This window comes from Hylobates moloch, unplaced genomic scaffold (genome assembly GCF_009828535.3).
Source record: "Hylobates moloch isolate HMO894 unplaced genomic scaffold, HMol_V3 SCAFFOLD_6, whole genome shotgun sequence".
In the NCBI taxonomy this organism is placed as follows: Eukaryota; Metazoa; Chordata; class Mammalia; order Primates; family Hylobatidae; genus Hylobates; species Hylobates moloch.
Window position 1 is genome coordinate 128,888,235 of NW_026652281.1, and position 19,506 is coordinate 128,907,740.

The 19,506-nt window shown below is 42.2% G+C and overlaps 1 protein-coding gene across 2 annotated transcripts in view; it reads right to left on the bottom strand.

The window, feature by feature from the left end:
- Positions 1–2,931: 2,931 nt before the first annotated feature.
- Positions 2,932–19,506, bottom strand: part of GLRA1 (glycine receptor alpha 1) — a 108,992-nt gene continuing 92,417 nt past the window's right edge. Inside the window, exons 8-9 of one of the 2 annotated variants that reach the window (XM_032158434.1) lie at positions 9,445–9,591; positions 2,932–3,382 (exon numbers count right to left, since the gene is read on the bottom strand). In XM_032158434.1, coding sequence (XP_032014325.1) covers positions 3,092–3,382; positions 9,445–9,591 — 438 coding nt within the window. In that variant the 3' untranslated portion in view covers positions 2,932–3,091. Of the gene's footprint in view, positions 3,407–9,444; positions 9,592–19,506 lie in introns of both variants that reach the window. The other variant, XM_032158433.1, reaches the window with a different exon arrangement.

Here is a 19,506-nt window from a genome sequence, read left to right on the forward strand (position 1 = left end):
TTGATGTCCTTTCCTCACCACCATTCGCCAAGTGGGGCAAAGAAAAAAGAAATCCACAAATTTTCCAAAGAAAGGCAACAATGTGTGGGTCCATGTGTTTGTGCATATGTATCCACACATCCATCTTGGAGGGTTTAGAAATCCAAGTGACATTAAATTTTTGGTTGTGTGAATTTCCTGTAGACGAGCTTAAACACAGAGTCATAGACCACTTAGAGCTAAGAGGGAGTTTAGATACTATACTACTCTTCACATTGTGTATTTAGGGAAACTAAAGCCTAGTCATTTCCCCAAGGTCACTCAGCCTGTTATAGTGGCAGGACTAAAATCCGGGTTCTTTTCATTGCTATAATCACTCCACTCATGTTGATTTTCCATAAGGGACACTAGTTTGAAATAGTCTGAGAGAAGATTTCAGTGACATTCCATCCTCTCTGTCTCAAAGAGATGATTCAATTATTTGTTGGCTACTGTCAACCTGGCAGCTCCCAGTGGGCCCACAAGCTGAATGTGGTGGCAGAAGTTCAAGGACCCAGCAGAGGTTGGGCAAATGGCCCAGTGATTTCTCTCAGATGGATTCCAGACACTACTTACAAGGAGGCTGGTTTGGAATCTGCAGATTTATGTTTTGAGTGGAGGCAGAATGTCTTAGAACAATGTCGTTGTCTTTAGTTTCTGCTGGAGGTCTAGCACGATTGTTGCCTGATTTACTAAGACTTCAGACATTCTGAATTTAGTCCAGTAATGAGTAAAGTAGGAAGAAGGGCTTCTTTAATTTTTTAAGATTAAAAAGTGATTTTCCCTAAGTAAAGTGAATAAAGTGCTAGTGAGAGGGCCTCTCCAGAGACTCATGCACCACTTGAGAATGTAGTGCTAATGAAAGGTGCTGACAGCAGCTCGAAGACTGATGTTCTCATCTTGAAGTATAGTCGTTCAAGTCCCTCTTTTAAACTTTTCACTCCGTTGGACACATGTTTGTGATGGGGGAAAGGATGGTCTTAGATGAGAGACTCTCTACCCGCTTGGCTCCCATCTCCCAAGATTTCTTAGAAAAATAGATTCCAGGTTCTATCTCATATCATCCAAAGCTGTAATACCGTTTAGCTTTTTGGTCTACATAGGCCAAGAGAAGGGAAGGCAATAATTTATTTTCCCTGGACCTGGATGTAAACACCTTTACCATTCAAGCCTCAAAGCCAGACCCTTTTTTGGCTGCATAGTGCATTTTCCTTATGTAAATCTCTTTAGATCTTTGTCATGACCTGCTACTTTAGGCCTGTATTAGTTATTGTGCTGCGGGAATGGGAGAAAATCCCCTAGGGGAAGGTGCTTTAGGGAAAAGTTAGGCTTCCAGTGTCTCTTCTCTGCTTACCACTCCTCCTCCATCCTGCCTCAAGTTGGAGATTTTTGAAAGACACATGTGAAACCCCAGGCCTCAGTACAAACTGATTGTCAGCTATCTCAACATTCTACGTACACCTTTGATCCAAAGCTCAGACACTAAAGTGCAAAGAAAGAAATGGAACCCCAGTACTCTGGCCATGGGCCAAAGCAGGGAAAATGCTTCAGACAATGGTGCCATTATTTCAGGCATAGTGCTGTTGACAGTGGACAGAGGCCTGCTATCTCCACCTTGCAGACCTTCCATCTGTGATACCCATTTCTGTCCGCAGGACCATGCCCACCCACCCCACCCCCCAAACGAAATTCGTCTCCTGGTCCTTCTTTTTTTCTGGAGTGCCCTAGCTGTCCCAGGACAATTCTGGCACTTCAGAATTGAAAGAGAAATACTTGTCTAACTTTCCTAAATGTTAAACAAAGCACCTAAAAGGAAAAAAACAGACTTACAAAAATATAACGGGGTCAGCCCCCCAAACTTTGCACATTATGATATATGATATGTCAAAATATAACAAACATTTTCTAAACATTACCATCTCTCTCCACCCATTTATACCTAATCGGCAGCAGACTCAACACTGCCCTTTCACCTCTTAAAACTTTACTCTGTAGAACCACTAGATAATAAATGTATTTCACACCACTGACCCCACCTTCCCAAACATGCACTCAGTTGCAGTTCCAAAGAGACTCTCCAAAAAAATAGTCATTTGAAAAAAGTACCTGTTTACACTCAGTCTATCTGCGTATTATTTTTCAAGATTATTACTTATTTTAACCATAAAAAAGATTGCATATTGGCAATATAATGAGAAAACCACGTCGGCCATTTCTGGGTGCTGGTAGAGGGTGAGTGGGGCGTTGTTGAAGCACAGAAGCAAGAGGGCTCAGAGAGGGGCAATTGTGGACCTCAGCCTTGAGATGTGAGAGTTGAGCTGGGGTTACCTACATTCTCAGTCCTTGGCCTCTGAAATATCCGTCTCTTTAGTCACTCCCTTCTCGTCTCTCTACCTGTCCCCATTTCCACTACCCATTCCCATACCACACAGCCCTCTTGAAGCAGAGGCAAAATGGCTTTTTGGCATGTGTCCGCTTGGGTCAATTTGAAGACAGGTATGGCATTTGGAGGGGTATGATGTGGGACATACACCAGAGCAAGCTTATTTGTGACTGTTTCCACTCTGGGAAAAATTGTCCATTACTTCTGTGACTTTAAAAATTTCAGCAGTTACTAGGCTGATAGGTTAAGAAACAAATCTTTTGTTTTTGGGGTTTTGCATTAATATTAAGCATGAATATATATCATATATTACATTGCTTTCTTTCTGCTCTGGGGCAGACTGTGCTCTCCTTCCAAACAGGAAAACTGCACAGCCCATGGACTGAGATTTTTGAAGGCTATTATTTCCCCAATCCCCCACCCCCTGCCCTTACCCCCTCCCTTCCTCCCAGCCCTCAGTTCCTGTATTAGAAAAGTCCCTCCTGACCCCCCTCCCAACAGCCCACCAGAGGTTAAATAGTGCCACATTGTAAAATTCATGCATCACTGCATTTTGCTATTGCACATATTGCAGAGAGAGTTGCGTAAGTGTGCCCCCTCCCTCTCTTCCCCTTCTCTTCCTTAGTTTCTCAGATTCCTGTGCTATTCCCACGTTCCCCTCTCCCAGCCTCCCCCAACCTTTCAGACCCTTCACTGGTTGTGGACATCCTCTCTACGGACAATCTTGTAGATGATCCAGTAGAACATGTTGAAAATGAGGAAGGCCATGGGGAAGCCAATGCGGGATATTTTGTCGATCTTTTTGGCCCTCTGGATGAAGAGTTTTCGCATCTCCTCTGGGGACTTAGATGGTGCAGGAGGGGGGTTGGTGGTGTTATTGTTGTTGGCGCCCTTGACTGAGATGCCATCCTTGGCCTGCAGACAGGCTGGGCCCATCCCATAGGCAGAGAAGTTAAAGCGGCCTTCTCCAGCTTCATCCTCCTGGAATAGATTCAACATGGGGCTCTACTTAAAATAAGACAGGGGCTAGGCACCCTCCCTGCAAGGCACTCCCTTGGGGGCCAGGCCATGCCCATCTAGTTCTCCCTGCTTTCCAGACTGCATCACTCTAGGTTTTTGGAGGCTTTTTGGCTGGCTGGGGAGTTCTGCCTTATAGAGGGGTGCCACTTGCCTGCTGAAACAGATGCAAAACAGGGGATAGGAATGTGGTTTAGAGTCTGGAGACCTGTGTTCAAGTCCCAGCTGTATCAATTGCTGGTTGTATGACTATAGGCAAGTAATTTCCTTCTGTGAGTCTCTGGGATTTTTATTTCATTTTTTCTTCTACCTGGGGGATAAGATTCTCTCCACTACTCCACAAGTTTCTTTTGACCATCAGAAGTTATAATTGAGAACATATTCAAGGTTGTACTGGGTTTTAGTTAGAAATTCAGATAACAATTTGGAGAGATCCCCTGCTTTGCCTCTGTTGCTTCCTTGCCTCTTCCCCATCCCATTCCCCAGTTAATAGCTTCCAGGAGTGGGTGGTAAGGGGGATGGCTATGGGCCAGGATGGAGCAGGAGCTCTGGGCCTCACTTCCGTTCTACAACCCAGGGAAGCCACAGCTTCTTCCTGCCTCTACGTTCCCACATCCCTGGCAGTTGTAACTTCAGACAGACCTCTGGATTTTTACTAAGTTTTCATTCAAGACTCTTCATCATTTGGCCCCAACTTACCTTTCCAGGCTTTCCTTCTCCCCCACCAGATACTTTGCAGCCCTCCAGGTTTGTTTGTAGATTTTCTCTTGTGCCTTCTCATGTCCCTTCCTTATGCTCGCTACCAAAATGCCTGCTGCCCTGATCTTTCTAGTTCATCCCTTTCCCAGGTCATGGTGGTCTTGCCCTGGTCTGAATCATAGAGGCACTATTGTCTGCTCTCCTCATGTCCAGCTTTGTTATCTTTTCATGTGAGCTCTGAGGAGGAATTGAGAGTCTAATGTTTTGGTCTCAACTGAGCTGTCGATTCAGTGTTGGCATTGGGAAGTTTTATCAGCTCACATTGCCCACCTAGATAACGCTTTTAGGAAAGGAACACCATCTTCTGCTTGTTCCTGTGCAGGACCGGGCCAACAGAGAACAAGAAACTCAGTATAGGATCCACTGGTGCCTCTCCATCTCTCCTGTAGGATAGGCCACCTTCTAGTTTGTTTGTTTTGTTTTATTTTGTTTGTAGAGATGGGGGTCTCACTATGTTGCCCAGTCTGGTCTTGAACTCCTGGCCTCAAGAGATCCTCCTGCCTCGGCTTCCCAAAGTTCTAGGATTACAGGTGTGAGCCACTGTGTCCAGCCCACCATTGCAACAGCCTCCAATCTGCCCCCACCACCCAACCCATCTGAGTCGTTATAACACAGATCTTGGTCATCTTTTGCTTAGAACCTTTTAATAGGCTACCACTGACTTCAGGTTAATTAAAATCCTGAACATGATAAACAAGGCCTTAGAACCTGGACTCTGCCTGCTTTTCCAGTCTCATCTTGTGCCATTTCTATCTGGTGTTCTATGCTTTAGTCACTGAAATATTTCCTTATATTTGAAAATGTCATGGTTCTTTTCTTGATCTCTGGGCCTTTGTGCAAGTTGTTCTCCCTGCCTAGAACACACTCTCAACCCCATCTCTTGTCTCCAACTCCTCTTTCACCTAATTCTTTCTCAGAAGCCTTCTCTGAGCTCCCAAGTATAGGCTAGCCGTTCCTGCTGTGTGCTCCATAAGCTCTCTGTACATATCTCCGTCTTTTTTTAAAGCTCTTATCACATTGTGTGGTAATTTCTTGATTAGCGTCTGTCTCTTACTAGATTATAAGCTCCATGCAAAGTCTGTCATGTTCACTGCACTCTCAACACTGAACATATGAACGTAGTCCCTGGTTCATAAGCTCAAAACTTGGTATATGTTTGTTGAGCAAATGTTTACTTGTATATCTTCACCAGCTTTGGTGTCCTTTTTTTTTGTTGTTTGTTTGTTTAAATGGAGTTGTATTTTTAGCACCAGAAGGGTTTGAGACATATGGTAAATGCTCAAGAAATCCTTGGAAAATGAATGAATCTTGTCCAACATCTTCATTGCAAAAGTGAGGAGGAAGAGGATATGCTACATACAGTGCCTGGCAAACAGGTGCTCAGTAAGTACTTGTCTATGAATAGGGCAACAGTAGAAGATTAAATGCCAGGGCCAAGGAGAGGAGTTGCGGGGAGCCGGCCAAATTGCTGGACCTAGTACGTAGAAGGGGGTCTAAGTCTGACTCTATTGCATTTCAGTGAAAATCTCCCCTTGCTGGAGCTGGGGTGTTGTTTTTTTTTAAATTTTATTTTTTATTTTAAACTGGGACCTAGTTAGATAGGGGGAAGCACCAAATTAACTTTTTATGCTGCTTTGGGTGAATTATTCTTTGCCTTTCTTATCTGTTAAACATGGGAATAGGAGGCGTAGAGGTTTGGATTGAAGGCCCCATCTAGCTAGAGGATTATCAATTTCATATTGTGTCTGGGAGAAAAATTCCCTAGGAATGACTGGTAAAGGGCCTGCTATTCTTATTGGAACCAGCAGGTGGCAGGAAATGTATGCCCAACTGCATCTGGAGCTGCTTAGCGCTGGAGCAGGGGAAATCTGGTAGTGTACTCTGGAGCTCAGGGAGGTTGACAGTAGTATGCCTGCTGAGTCTGGTGCTCACAGATACGGTTTCCTAATAATTTGCCTAAGGAGGCAAGCCAGAGAATTCGAGAACCAGATGCTTTCTGCACAACAAACGAGGCAACATGGGAAGATGGTGGGAGTTGGGAAAGCTGTCCAAGATCATAGGCTCTGAGAAATTCAGGCATGTAGCTAGTTCCTCTCCACACCATCTGGGACTTAAAATCCCTTCTGCAAACTTCCTGTTAAAGAGGGTTTCTGCAGAAGAAGCTTGTACACCTCTAGTGTACAAATCACTTCCAGAGCGGCTTACTCTAAGGAAACTATGGTGAGCTCAATTCTGCATCATTGTAATTTCTGACATTTGGGCCAACTTAAGAGCCTTTATGAATGAGATTACGTTAATTCAAATGCATACAAGAAGGCAGGCAGGAGAAATGTGAGTGGTAAAGTGAGTTGGGGCTGAAAAATATCCCTGGTTAGAAGGTATGGTATTAACTGGAAAATGCATTCCCTACCTAAAGGCAGATCCAGTGCACCAATATCTTATGGGAAGCACATTCAGTGTGGCTGGTTGCTATGATTTTTTTTCTAGTGAAGCCAGAAGTGTGGTTTTTAAATGCTGACCCCTTAAGTCCAGATTTTAAAAACACTCCAGGCCAAAGTAAAGATATTTGCACATCAAATTTGGCCTTCTGGCTACTAGTTTTTGACCTTCGCCATGGGATGAGGCTTAGTTTTTATTTAAGATCTAATAAATGAAAGACGATTTTTATCTGCTTCAGGATGGACACACTGAACAGATAAGAACTCATGGTGGTATGGTTAATGTTTGGAGAAGAACCTCGGGTCTTTTAGCACCTCTCCTGCCTTTGCCATCAGTGCCTCGTGATACTGATGACTTGACCTTGCTATTGTGGGTCTCTCATCAGTTGCATGGAAGGAGTGGATGGGGTGATTGCTGAGGTATCTTCAAAGGAGGGAACAGAGCAGGAGAATCTGATCAAATCTAGCTAGTGGCCTTATTCACACTTTATCTGGCCAGAGATAGTGTTTGTTTTCTTCTAGTGTGTCAAACTGGTAGATACTTGGGGAGCGTAGAAGCGGCCTTTGAAAGTACCATAGGCCCACCATACTACATATCTTCAGGAGGCTCCATTCCCATTTTAGTCCATACAAACAGCATCTACTGGAGCTGTGCAGTGCCCAATCAAAGGGGCTGGTGCTAGTAAAATATCTTGGACATGATCTTTTCAAATTAGTGTTTTTAACAAATGTCTCTAGCAGATGAAATTACAAAAAGCAGCTAGTCTATAGGGAAAATGGAAAAATAAAATCCTACAGATACTTATGTTTGGTTCCTTCCTTCCTTCCTTCCTTCCTTCCTTCCTTCCTTTCTCTTTCTTTCTTTCTTTCTTTCTTTCTTTCTTTCTTTCTTTCTTTCTTTCTTTCTTCTTTCTTTTCTTTTTCCTTCTTTCCTTTCCTTTTCTTTCTTTCTTCTTTTCTTTTTTTTGACACAGTCACTATGTTGCCCACATTGGTCTGGAACTCCTGGGCTAAAGCAATCCTTTCACCTCAGTCTTCCTAGTACTTGGGATTATAGGCACAAGCCATCAGGCCAGTTTCTTAATTAGACTTTTTTTTTTTTTTTTCTTTTTTTAAGCATCGGAGGCTAGGTATTAAATGGACAATATAGAGTAACTAAAACTAGGGGTCGTTTAAGAAGTGCTATCTGTCTTGCTGAACCCAAGACAATTTCCTCCTTCAATGTAGTTTAGAAGGATGGTGATATCTTAATTCCCATGGACATCTTCTGTCTTGGAACGTCGGCCTCCTTCCTGTGGTAAACTGCCAGAAGTTAATTGAATCAGATTGCTGATGTTTAAGAAACACACTGATGGAAATGTGTGTATATGTAATCATTTTAATCCTCGGCACTTGTGCGGCAGGAACAAAACTTAAAGCTACTTTGGCATACCCTGATTTAATTCTCACCAGAATTTCCCTTTATACACATTTTGCACATGGAGAACCTGGGCCCAGGTAGGCTAGCTCGAAGTCTCATACTAAAGAAAACTAAAGAGGCAGGGTCCTTTGTCACAGCACATTGCACCTGGGCAGACAACTATTTTGTTTTATTTTATTTTTGAGCTTTGCTGATTAATAGACAACGATTTTAAATAGGTCAGTCTAAAGCTTGTAGGACCTGGCACATTGCAGGTATGTACTGTGACCTGCAACACTATGACAGGTCATAATGTGTGGGTCCCTGGTTGCCCTAATCTGTCAGTGGAAAAACTTCAGACTCTCTGTCTTCTTTATTGCTTTTAATGGCAAAAACTGCAATTATTTTTCCACCAACCTAATCGTTTGTTTATCCCTTTGTTCATTTGTTTAACAAATACTTATTGCATGCTCACTATATGTTAGGCATTGTGTTAGGCACCAGGGATATAGCACAGAGCAAAAACAAACACGGTCTCTGCCTTTATGGAGCTTGCAATTTGGTGGAAGAGATCGGCTTTAAAAAACACATCATTGAATTTGTGCTTTTAAATCAGGATACGTTTTTAGAAGTTTAGAAATTAAGTTCAAGTAGGACATGGCATTTGCTAGGACACACAGTGCACTGGAAGAGCAGTACAGGGAAAGAGAACAAGATATTTAAAGTCTTGTGTGTATGTTTGAAGAACTAAGAAAAAAGCCAGGGTGGTTGGATCTTCTGGGGAACTAGTTATGGACCCATGATATGGAGCAGTTTGCTCCAGCAGGCTGCATGCTCCCCATTGGCATTCTTTGGTCAGTGCACAACCTCGTGAACAGAGGTTGGTAACTCCTCAGAGGTGCCCTGTCAAATATTCCTTTATTCAATCCCTCATATGGAGAGAGAACCCACTCTGGCGGAGACCTTGCTTGTTGCCTCTTTCCTGGAGGCAGGAAGCAAAGGCCTGAACCTGGGCATTCTACTTTAAGATCTCACCTTTTGTGGAGCAATTGTCTTCTGGAATCAAGCCTATTAAAACAATGCAGGCTTGCAGAAAAAAGCCAATGGACACCTCCCAATCTTTTAGGCTTATAGTTAGTTATTTTCTTGACCCCATCAGCTTTTAGTTAATTAGTTCCGCCTTTAGGTATAACTTGATAATTTCTGTAATGTTACTGTTACGATTCAAAGAGTGACTGCCTATAGACCCAACTAGGGCATTATTTATGGGAGGGAAAGCTGAGACCTCTAGGTCTTTAATTCCTATTTCTAACCTGCCTTGCACATTGAGAAGGATGGACCATTGAAACAAATAACACAAGACAAGACTACTTAGAACTCTTTTGTTTACTACCAGCTGTCCCTCCTTAGGCAGTGACCCAAAGGCCTACCTTGTGATGTCTCCGCTTCCTCCTGAATCGGAGCAGCTCCTTATGTTGCCGAGACACAAAGTTAACGGCAGCATATTCTAGTAGGGCTGAGAACACAAAGAGCAGGCAAACTGCCATCCAAATGTCAATGGCTTTCACATAGGACACCTAGAGTGAGGGTGGAGGAGAAACACAGGGAGGTGAGAGCAGAGGAATGTAAAACATTAAGCATGGTGGAATATTTTCTGCTCTTCACTAATTCCCTACATCACCTACTGCTGTCTGCTCCTCAGCTGGGATATTAGGGTGGAGGTACAGAGGCAAACAGAAGAGAAATGCATCAGACAGACTGGAAAGAATATTGGGGATAGATTGTGGTACCTACGAGACTACTGAAGAGAGGACAATGGTATATTTAGCATTATCACTTAGAACAGAATGCTGTGTTTCATTTAAGGGTGATTGGAACAAACTGTTGTAGTGAGCATTAAAAGTGAATGGAGGATGTCAGCAAAAATGACATCGTAAGGACCTGAAAATTCCTCCAAAAAATTAATGAGAACACTGGAAAAAATTGTCAGTGCCAACTTTTCAGAACTCCACTAATTACCAACGGCTTGTATCAGTCCTGTGAACATTTATTCAAGAAAATCAGCTGAATCTTAATAAGAACAGCAAGCTTTGTGGCAGTGTTTAAAAGTGTTACTGAGATATAATTCACATACCATACAATTCACACATTTAAAGTGTACAGTTTAGTGATTTTTAGAATATTCACACATGTGCAACCATCATCATCAGTCAATTTTAGAACATTTTCATTACCTCAAAAAGAAATGTTACCTTTTAGCTATCACCTCTCTATTCCCCCAGCCATAAACAATCACTAATCCATATTTTATATGAATGAAATAATGCAATATGTGGCTTTTTATGATTGGCCTCTTTCACTTAGAATATTTTCAAGGTTCATTCACACTGTAACATGTATCAGTATTTCATTCCTTTTTATGGCTGAATAATACCCTGTTTTATGGATATACAACATTTTGTTTATCCATTAATCAGGTAATGGATATTTAAGTTTTCTACCTTTTAGCTACTGTGAGTAATGCTGCTATAAACAACCATGTACAAGTTTCTGCACGGACATGTATTTTCATTTCCCTTGGAGCTTTGTGGTGTTTTGCCCTATTCCTGTCCTAATCTATCCAGCTCCATGGTAGCCTTGAAAACCAACAGCTGTCTGGAAGCCATTGGATGGAGCAGAACACAGATGGAGCTTCTTCAATGCCTCATTCCCAGAGAGTTATCATTTGACATATCTCATGGTTCCCTCAAAGATGCCACTCACAAGGCTGTCTTTGACCTGATTTGGAGTTGGCCCCATGTGAACAACCTTTTCTTTGAGGGCATTTATCAAAAGCAATCAATAGTAATTGCCACCTGAGGCAGTTGGGGCAAAATAATAGGTTAATCAAAAAGCTGAAAAAGAAAAGCTGGGTAATGAGATGTTTATAGGGGGCTTTGGAAAGCTGTGACATATTCTTGGGAAACTGTGTGCAAGCTTAGAGCTGTGTGCATTCCTGGGAAGACTTGAGATGGCTCTAGGCTCTCACCTTTGGCTAACCTTGATAGTCTGAGAAAGCAGGAAGTGGAGCCTGAGTCAAAGTTGTAAACTGCCTCACAGAATGTTTAAGGTAGAGAGCCCCTTGGCAAAGTCTAGGAGACTTATAGGTTCCAGGCATTTAAGAAACCTTTGTCTGATTTTTAGCTGACTACCAACCTGAGCAGAGACTTCAGTAGTCCCACAAAACAAATAATACAAACATTACGGAATTAGTTCAGAAAAGTTACTGAATAGCAACAGCAACAAATCCTGGAGAGACAGGAGAATTTGATTTTCAAAGTTGCCACATTATATTATTAAAAGGTCCAAACTTGGCTGGCAAGATGGCCAAATAGGAACAGCTCTGGTCTGCAGCTCCCAGCAAGATCAATGCAGAAGGCAAGTGATTTCTGCATTTCTAACTGAGGTACCCAGCTCATCTCACTGGGACTGGTTAGACAGTGGGTGCAGCCCACAGAAGGTGAGCCGAAGCAGAGTGGGGTGTCGCCTCACCCAGGAAGCACAAGGGGTCGGGGATCTCCCTCCCCAGGCCAAGGGAAGCCTCAAGGGGCTGTGTCATGAGGGACGGTGCACTCCAGCCCCAGATACTACTATTTTCCCAGGGTCTTTGCAACCTGCAGAAAAGGAGATTCCCTCGGGTGCCTGTGCCACCCCTGGTTTTCCAGCAAACTCCAGCAGCCATTTGGACAGACACTGAGCTAGCTGCAGGAGTTTTTTTTTTTTTCATACCCCAGTGGCACCTGGAACTCTAGCAAGGCAGAACCGTTCACTCCCCTGGAAAGGGGGCTGAAGCCAGGGAGCCAAGTGATTTAGCTCAGTGGATCCCATCGCCATGGAGCCCAGCAAGCTAAGATCCACTGGCTTGAAATTCTCGCTGCCAGCACAGCAGTCTGAAGTTGACCTGGAACACTTGAGCTTGGTGGGGGGAGGAGCGTCCACCATTACTGAGGCTTGAGTAGGCAGTTTCCCCCTCACAGTGTAAACAAAGCTGCCAGGAAGTTCGAACTGGGTGGAGCACACCACAGCTCAGCAAAGCCTGTGTAGCCAGGCTGTGTCTCTAGATTCCTCCTCTCTGGGCAGAGCACCTCTGAAAGAAAAGGAGCAGCCCCAGTCAGGGGCTTATAGATAAAACTACCATCTCCCTGGGACAAAGCACCTGGGGGAAGGGACAGCTGTGGGAGCAGCTTCAGCAGACTTAAACGTTCCTGCCTGCCAGCTCTGAAGAGAGCAGTGGATCTCCCAGCACAGCACTTGAGCTCTGCTAAGGGACAGACTGCCTCAAGTGGGTCCCTGACCCCTGTGCCTCCTGATGGAGAGACACCTTCTTGCAGGAGTGGAAAGACAACTCATACAGGAGAGCTCTGGCTGGCATCTGGCAGGTGCCCCTCTGGGATGAAGCTGCCAGAGGAAGGAACAGGTAGCAATCTTTGCTTTTCTGCATTCTCCACTGGTGATAACCAGGCACACAGGGTCTGGAGTGGACCTCCAGCAAACTCCAGCAGACCTGCAGTTGAGGGTCCTGACTGTTAGAAGGAAAACTAACAAACAGAAAGGAATAGCATCAAAATCAACAAAAAGGACATCCACACAGAAATCCCATCTGAAGGTCACCAGCATCAAAGACCAAAGGTAGATAAATCCATGAAGAAGAGGAAAAGCCAGCACAAAAAGGCTGAAAATTCCAAAAACCAGAATGCCTTTTCTCCTCCAAAGGATCACAGCTCCTTGCCAGCAAGGGAACAAAACTGGACAGAGAATGAGTTCGACAAATTGATAGAAGTAGGCTTCAGAAGGTGGGGAATAACAAACTCCTCCGAGCTAAAGGAGCATGTTCTAATCCAAGGCAAGGAAGCTAAGAACCTTGAAAAGAGGTTAGAGGAATTGCTAACTAGAATAACAAGTTTAGAGAAGAACATAAATGACCTGATGGAGCTGAAAAACACAGCGCGAGAACTTCGTGAAGCATACACAAGTATCAATAGCTGAATCGATCAAGTGGAATAAAGGATATCAGAGATTGAAGATCAATTTAGTGAAATAAAGCATGAAGACAAGATTAGAGGAAAAAGAATGAAAAGGAACAAACAAAGCCTCCAAGAAATATGGGACTATATGAAAAGACCAAACCTACGTTCAATTGGTGTACCTGAAAGTGATGGGGAGAATGGAACCAAGTTGGAAAACACTCTTCAGGATATTATCCAGGAGAACTTCCCCAACCTAGCAGGACAGGCCAGTATACAAATTCGGGAAATACAGAGAACACCACAAAGATACTCCTCGAGAAGAGCAACCGCAAGACACATAGTTGTCAGATTCACAAAGGTTGAAATGAAGGAAAAAATGTTAGGGGCAGCCAGAGGGAAAGGTCGGGTTACCCACAAAGGGAAGCCAATCAGGCTAACAGCGGATCTCTCGGCAGAAACCCTACAAGCCAGAAGAGACTGGAGGCCAATATTCAACAATCTTAAAGAAAAGAATTTTCGATGCAGAATTTCATATCCAGCCAAGCTAAGCTTCATAAGCAAAGGAGAAATAAAATCCCTCACAGACAAGCAAATGCTGAGAGATTTAGTCTCCACCAGGCCTGTCTCACAAGAACTCCTGAAGGAAGCACTAAACCTGGAAAGGAACAACTGGTACCAGCCACTGCAAAAACATGCCAAATTGTAAAGACCATTGACACTATGAAGAAACCACATCAACTAATGGGCAAAATAACCAGCTAGCATCATAATGACAGGATCAAATTCACACATAACAACATTAATCTTAAATGTAAACAGGCTAAATGCCCCAGTTAAAAGACACAGACTGGCAAATTGGATAAAGAGTCAAGACACATCAGTGTGCTGTACTCAGAAGACCAATCTCACGTGCAAAGACACATATAGGCTCAAAATAAAGGGATGGAAGGATATATATATATATATTTTTTTTCTTTTGAGACAGAGTTTTGCTTTGTCCCCCAGGGTGGAGTGCAATGGCACGATCTCAGCTCGCCGCACCCTCCGCCTCCTGGGTTCAAGTGATTCTCCTGCCTCAGCTTCCTGAGTAGCTGGGATTAGAGTCATGCACCACCATGCTTGGCTAATTTTGTATTTTTAGTAGAGATGGGGTTTCTTCATGTTGGTCAGGCTGGTCTTGAACTCCTGACCTCAGGCGATCCACCTGCCTTGGCCTCCCAGCGTGCTGGGATTATAGGCAAGAGCAATCATGTCTGGCGGGATGGAGGGATATTTACCAAGGAAATGGAAAGCAGAGAAAAAAAAAAAAACCAGGGGTTGCAATCCTAGTTTCTGATAAAACAGACTTTAAAACAACAAAGATCAAAAAAGACAAAGAAGGGCATAATGGTAAAGGGATCAATGCAACAAGAAGAACTAACTATCCTAAATATGTATGCACCCCATATACACCCAGATTCATAAGGCAAGTTCTTAGAGACCTACAAAGAGACTTAGACTCCCACACAATAATAGTGGGAGAGTTTAACACCCCACTGTCAATATTAGACAGATCAAGGAGACAGAAAATTAACAAGGATATTCAGGATGTGAACTCAGCTCTGGATCAAGTGGACCTAATAGAAATCTACAGAACTCTCCACCCCAAATCAACAAAATATACCTTCTTCTCAGCAACACATCACACTTATTCTAAAATTGACCACATAATTGGAAGCAAAACATTCCTCAGCAAATGCAAAAGAATGGAAATCATAACAAACAGTCTCTCAGACCACAGTGCAATCAAATTGGAACTCAGGATTAAGAAACTCACTCAAAACCGCACAACTCCATGGAAACTAAACAACCTGCTTCTGAATAACTACTGGGTAAATAACGAAATTAAGGCAGAAATAAATAATTTCTTTGAAACCAACGATAACAAAGAACAATATACCCGAATCTCTGGGACACATTTAAAGCAGTGTTTAGAGGAAAATTTATAGCACTAAATGCCCACAGGAGAAAGCAGGAAAGATCTAAAATCGACACCCTAACATCAGAATTAAAAGAACTAGAAAAGCAAGAGCAAACAAATTCAAAAGCTAGCAGAAGACAAGAAATAACTAAGATCAGAGCAGAAATGAAGGAGATAGAAACATGAAAAACCCTACAAAAAATCAATGAATCCAGGGGCTGGTTTGTTGAAGGTTTGTTGAAGGTCTAAAATATATAGACCACTAGCCAGCCTAATAAAAGAGGCTGGGCATGGTGGCTCGTGCCTGTAATCCCAGCACTTTGGGAGGCTGAGGTGGGTGGATCACAAGGTCAAGAGATCAAGACCATCCTGGCTAACACGATGAAAACCCGTCTCTACTAAAAAATACAAAAAATTAGCCGGGCGTGGTGGCAGGTGTCTGTAGTTCCAGCTACTCGGGAGGCTGAGGCAGGAGAATGGCATGAACCCGGGAAGAGGAGCTTGCAGTGAGCCAAGATTGCGCCACTGCACTCCAGCCTGGATGACAGAACGAGACAATGTCTCAAAAAAAAAAAAAAAAAGAAAAAAAGAAAGAGAAGAATGAAATAGACACAATAAAAATGATAAAGAGGATATCACCACTGATCCCACAGAAATACAAACTACCATCAGAGAATATTATAAACACCTCTATGCAAATAAACTAGAAAATCTAGAAGAAATGGATACATTCCTGGACACATACACCCTCCCAAGACTAAACCAGGAAGAAGTTGAATCCTGGAATAGGTCAATAACAAGTTCTGAAATTGAGACAGTAATTAATAGCCTACCAACCAAAAAAAGCCCAGGACCAGATGGATTCACAGCCAAATTCTACCAGAGGTACAAAGAGGAGCTGGTACCATTCATTCTGAAACTATTCCAAACAATAGAAAAAGAGGGACTCCTCCCTAACTCATTTTATGAGGCCAGCATCATCCTGATACCAAAACTCATTTTATGAGGCCAACATCATCCTGATACCAACACCTGGCAGAGACACAACAAAAAAAGAGAATTTCAGGCCAATATCCTTGATGAACATCAATTCGAAAATCCTCAATAAAATACTGGCAAGCTGAATCCAGCAGCACATCAAAAAGCTTATCCATGACCATCAATTCAGCTTCATCCCTGAGATGCAAGGCTGGTTCAACATATGCAAATCAATAGACATAAACCATCACAAAAACAGAACCAATGCCAAAAAGGCCTTCGATAAAATTCAACACCCCTTCATGCTAAAAACTCTCAATAAACTGGGTATTGATAGAAGGTATCTCAAAATAATAAGAGCTATTTGGTGTTTTAGACATGAAGTCCTTGCCCATGCCTATGTCCTGAATGGTATTGCCTAGGTTTTCTTCTAGGGTTTTTATGGTTTTAGGTCTAACATGTAAGTCTTCAATCCATCTTGAATTAATTTTTGTATAAGGTGTAAGGAGGGGATCCAGTTTCAGCTTTCTACATATGGCTAGCCAGTTTTCCCAGCACCATTTATTAAATAGGGAATCCTTTTCCCATTGTTTGTTTTTGTCAGGTTTGTCAAAGATCAACAAAAGCCAAAATTGACAAATGGGACCTAATTAAACTAAAGAGCTTCTGCACAGCAAAAGAAACTACCATCAGAGTGAACAGGCAGCCTACAAAATGGGAGAACATTTTCGCAACCTACTCATCTGACAAAGGGCTAATATCCAGAATCTACAATGAACTCAAACAAATTTACAAGAAAAAAAAAACAACCCCATCAAAAAGTGGGCGAAGGACATGAACAGACACTTCTCAAAAGAAGACATTTATGCAGCCAAAAAACACATGAAAAAATGCTCATCATCACTGGCCATCAGAGAAATGCAAATCAAAACCATAATGAGATAACATCTCACACCAGTTAGAATGGCAATCATTAAAAAGTCAGGAAACAACAGGTGCTGGAGAGGATGTGGAGAAATAGGAACACTTTTACACTGTTGGTGGGACTGTAAACTAGTTCAACCATTGTGGAAGTCAGTGTGGCGATTCCTCAGGGATCTAGAACTAGAAATACCATTTGACCAGCCATCCCATTACTGGGTATATACCCAAAGGATTATAAATCATGCTGCTATAAAGACACATGCACATGTATGTTTATTGTGGCATTATTCACAATAGCAAAGACTTGGAACCAACCCAAATGTCCAACAACAATAGACTGGATTAAGAAAATGTGGCACATATACACCATGGAATACTATGCAGCCATAAAAAATGATGAGTTCATGTCCTTTGTAGGGACATGGATGAAACTGGAAACCATCATTCTCAGTAAACTATTGCAAGGACAAAAAACCAAACACCGCATGTTCTCACTCATAGGTGGGAATTGAACAATGAGAACACATGGACACAGGAAGGGGAACATCACACACTGGGGACTGTTGTGGAGTGGGGGGATGGGGGAGGGACAGCATTAGGAGATATACCTAATGCTAAAGGACGAGTTAATGGGTGCAGCACACCAACATGGCACATGGATACATATGTAACAAACCTGCACATTGTGCACATGTACCCTAAAACTTAAAGTATAATAATAATAATAAAAAAAGTGCTATTTATGACAAACCTGCAGCCAGTATCATATGGAATGCGCGAAAGCTGGAAACATTTCCTTTGAAAGCCAGCAGAAGACAAGGATGCCCTCTCTCACCACTCCTATTCAACATAGTATTGGAAGTGCTGGCCAGGGCAATCAGGCAAGAGAAAGAAATAAAAGGTATTCAAATAGGAAGAGAGGAAGTCAAATGATATCTGTTTGCAGATGACATGATTGTATATTTAGAAAACCCCATTGTCTCAGCCCAAAATCTCTTTAAGCTGATAAGCAACTTCAGCAAAGTCTCAGGATACAAAATCAATGTGCAAAAATCACAAGTATTCCTATACACCAATAATAGACAAACAGAGACCCAAATAATGAGTGAACTCCCATTCACAACTGCTGCAAAGAGAATAAAATACCTAGGAATACAACTTACAAGGGATGTGAAGGACCTTTTCAAGGAGAACTACAAACCTCTGCTCAAGGAAATAAGAGAGAACACAAACAAATGGAAGAACATTCCATGCTCATGGATAGGAAGAATCAATATTGTGAAAATGACCATACTTCCCAAAGTAATTTATAGATTCAATGCTATCCCCATCAAGCTAGCATTGACTTTCTTCACAGAATTAGAAAAAGCTACTTCAAATTTCATATGTAACCAAAAAAGAGCCCACATAACCAAGATAATCCTAAGCCAAGAGAACAAAGCTGGAGGCATCACGCCACCCAACTTCAAGCTATAATACAAGGCTACAGTGACCAAAACAGCATGGTACTGGTACCAAAACTGATATATAGACCAATGGAACAGAACAGAGGCCTCAGAAATAATGCCACATAACTATAACCATCTGATCTTGACAAAAACAAGCAATGGAGAAAGGATTCCCTATTTAATAAGTGATGTTGGGAAAACTGGCTAGCCATAAGCAGAAAACTGAAACTGCACCCCTTCCTTACACCTTATATAAAAATTAAGATGGATTGAGGACTTAAATTTAAGACCTAAAACCATAAAATCCCTAGAAGAAAACCTAGGCAATACCATTCAGGACATAGGCCTGAACAAAGACTTCATGACTAAAACACCAAAAGCAATGGCAACAAAAGCCAAAATTGACAAATGGGATCTAATTAAAGAGCTTCTGCACAGCAAAAAACAACAACAACAACAACAACAAAACAAACTATCATCAGAGTGAACAGGCAACCTACAGAATGGGAGAAAATTTTTGCAATCTATCCATCTGACAAAGGGCTAATATCCAGAATCTATAAAGAACTTAAACAAATTTATAAGAAAAAACAAACAACCCCATCAAAAAGTGGGCAAAGGATATGAACAAACACTTCTCAAAAGAAGACATTTATGTGGTCAACAAACATGAAAACAAGCTCATCATCACTGGTCATTAGAGAAATGGAAATCAAAACCACAATGAGATACCATGTCATGCCAGTTAGAAAGGCCGTCATTAAAAAGTTAGGAAATAACAGATGCTGGAGAGGATGTGGAGAAATAGGAATGCTTTTACACTGTTGGTGAGAATGTAAATTAGTTCAACCATTGTGGAAGACTGTGTGGCAATTCCTCAAGGATCTAGAACTAGAAATGTAATTTGACCCAGAAATCCCAATACTGGGTATATACCCAAAGGATTATAAATCATTCTACTATAAAGATACATGCACATGTATGTTTATTGCAGCACTGTTCACAATAGCAAAGCCTTGGAACCAACCCAAATGGCCATCAATGATAGACTGGATAAAGAAAATGTGTCACATATACACTATGGAATACTATGCAGCCATAAAAAAGGATGAGTTTGTGTCCTTTGTGGGGACATGGGTGAAGCTGGAAACCGTTATTCTCAGCAAACTAACACAA